The sequence below is a fragment of the Cystoisospora suis genome (genome assembly GCF_002600585.1).
Source record: "Cystoisospora suis strain Wien I chromosome Unknown contig_7872, whole genome shotgun sequence".
NCBI lineage: Eukaryota > Apicomplexa > Conoidasida > Eucoccidiorida > Sarcocystidae > Cystoisospora > Cystoisospora suis.
This window is the reverse complement of record NW_027160657.1, coordinates 23383-23832: the sequence shown is the minus strand read 5'-3', so window position 1 is coordinate 23832 and position 450 is coordinate 23383. Positions and strand designations below refer to the sequence as shown.

At 49.1% G+C, this 450-nt stretch overlaps 1 protein-coding gene across 1 annotated transcript; it reads right to left on the bottom strand.

Moving 5' to 3' along the window:
* Positions 1-3: 3 nt before the first annotated feature.
* Positions 4-447, bottom strand: CSUI_010622 (uncharacterized protein). The gene has a single exon (XM_068070725.1). The coding sequence runs from the start codon at positions 411-413 to the stop codon at positions 207-209; it is 207 nt and encodes a 68-aa protein (XP_067917305.1). The 5' UTR covers positions 414-447; the 3' UTR covers positions 4-206.
* Positions 448-450: the final 3 nt, after the last annotated feature.

Sequence of the window (450 nt, the reverse complement as noted above, 5' to 3'; positions counted from 1 at the left end):
CCCCCCTCTCTCTCTGCACTGCGCGGGGTACGACACACTCCCAAGACTCAGGATTTTCTTTTTCATAGGGCGGAACACGTCCTGATATACACGGTAAACAGTATAAAGAAAAAACTCAAATGTCATTCATTCCCTTTGTTTCTGGAAGAAGAACAACTGTATTGTGTCTCATCGTCTTGACCTGCAAGTCCATGCAAGCTCACTCACTACTCCGGTCCAAGTGGGCCCTCTCTCCTTTCTTCCACTCTCTCTATCATCCATCCACAATAGAAAACTGGTAGTACAGTAGATAGCACGGGGCGATCGTCTATCATATCCCCCGAGAGACACTGGGTGAACCGCACGAGAACACAACGCAGTACGCGTGTCTGTTTACACACGTGTCTACCCCCGAAGCTCAGCCGGTTGTCCATAGAGAGACGTGTCAAAACAACAGTGAAGAAAGCTCGG

What these genes read in the sequence shown, in the direction of transcription:
- CSUI_010622 (XM_068070725.1), bottom strand. Translation starts at nt 413, where the DNA reads ATGGACAACCGGCTGAGCTTCGGGGGTAGACACGTGTGTAAACAGACA.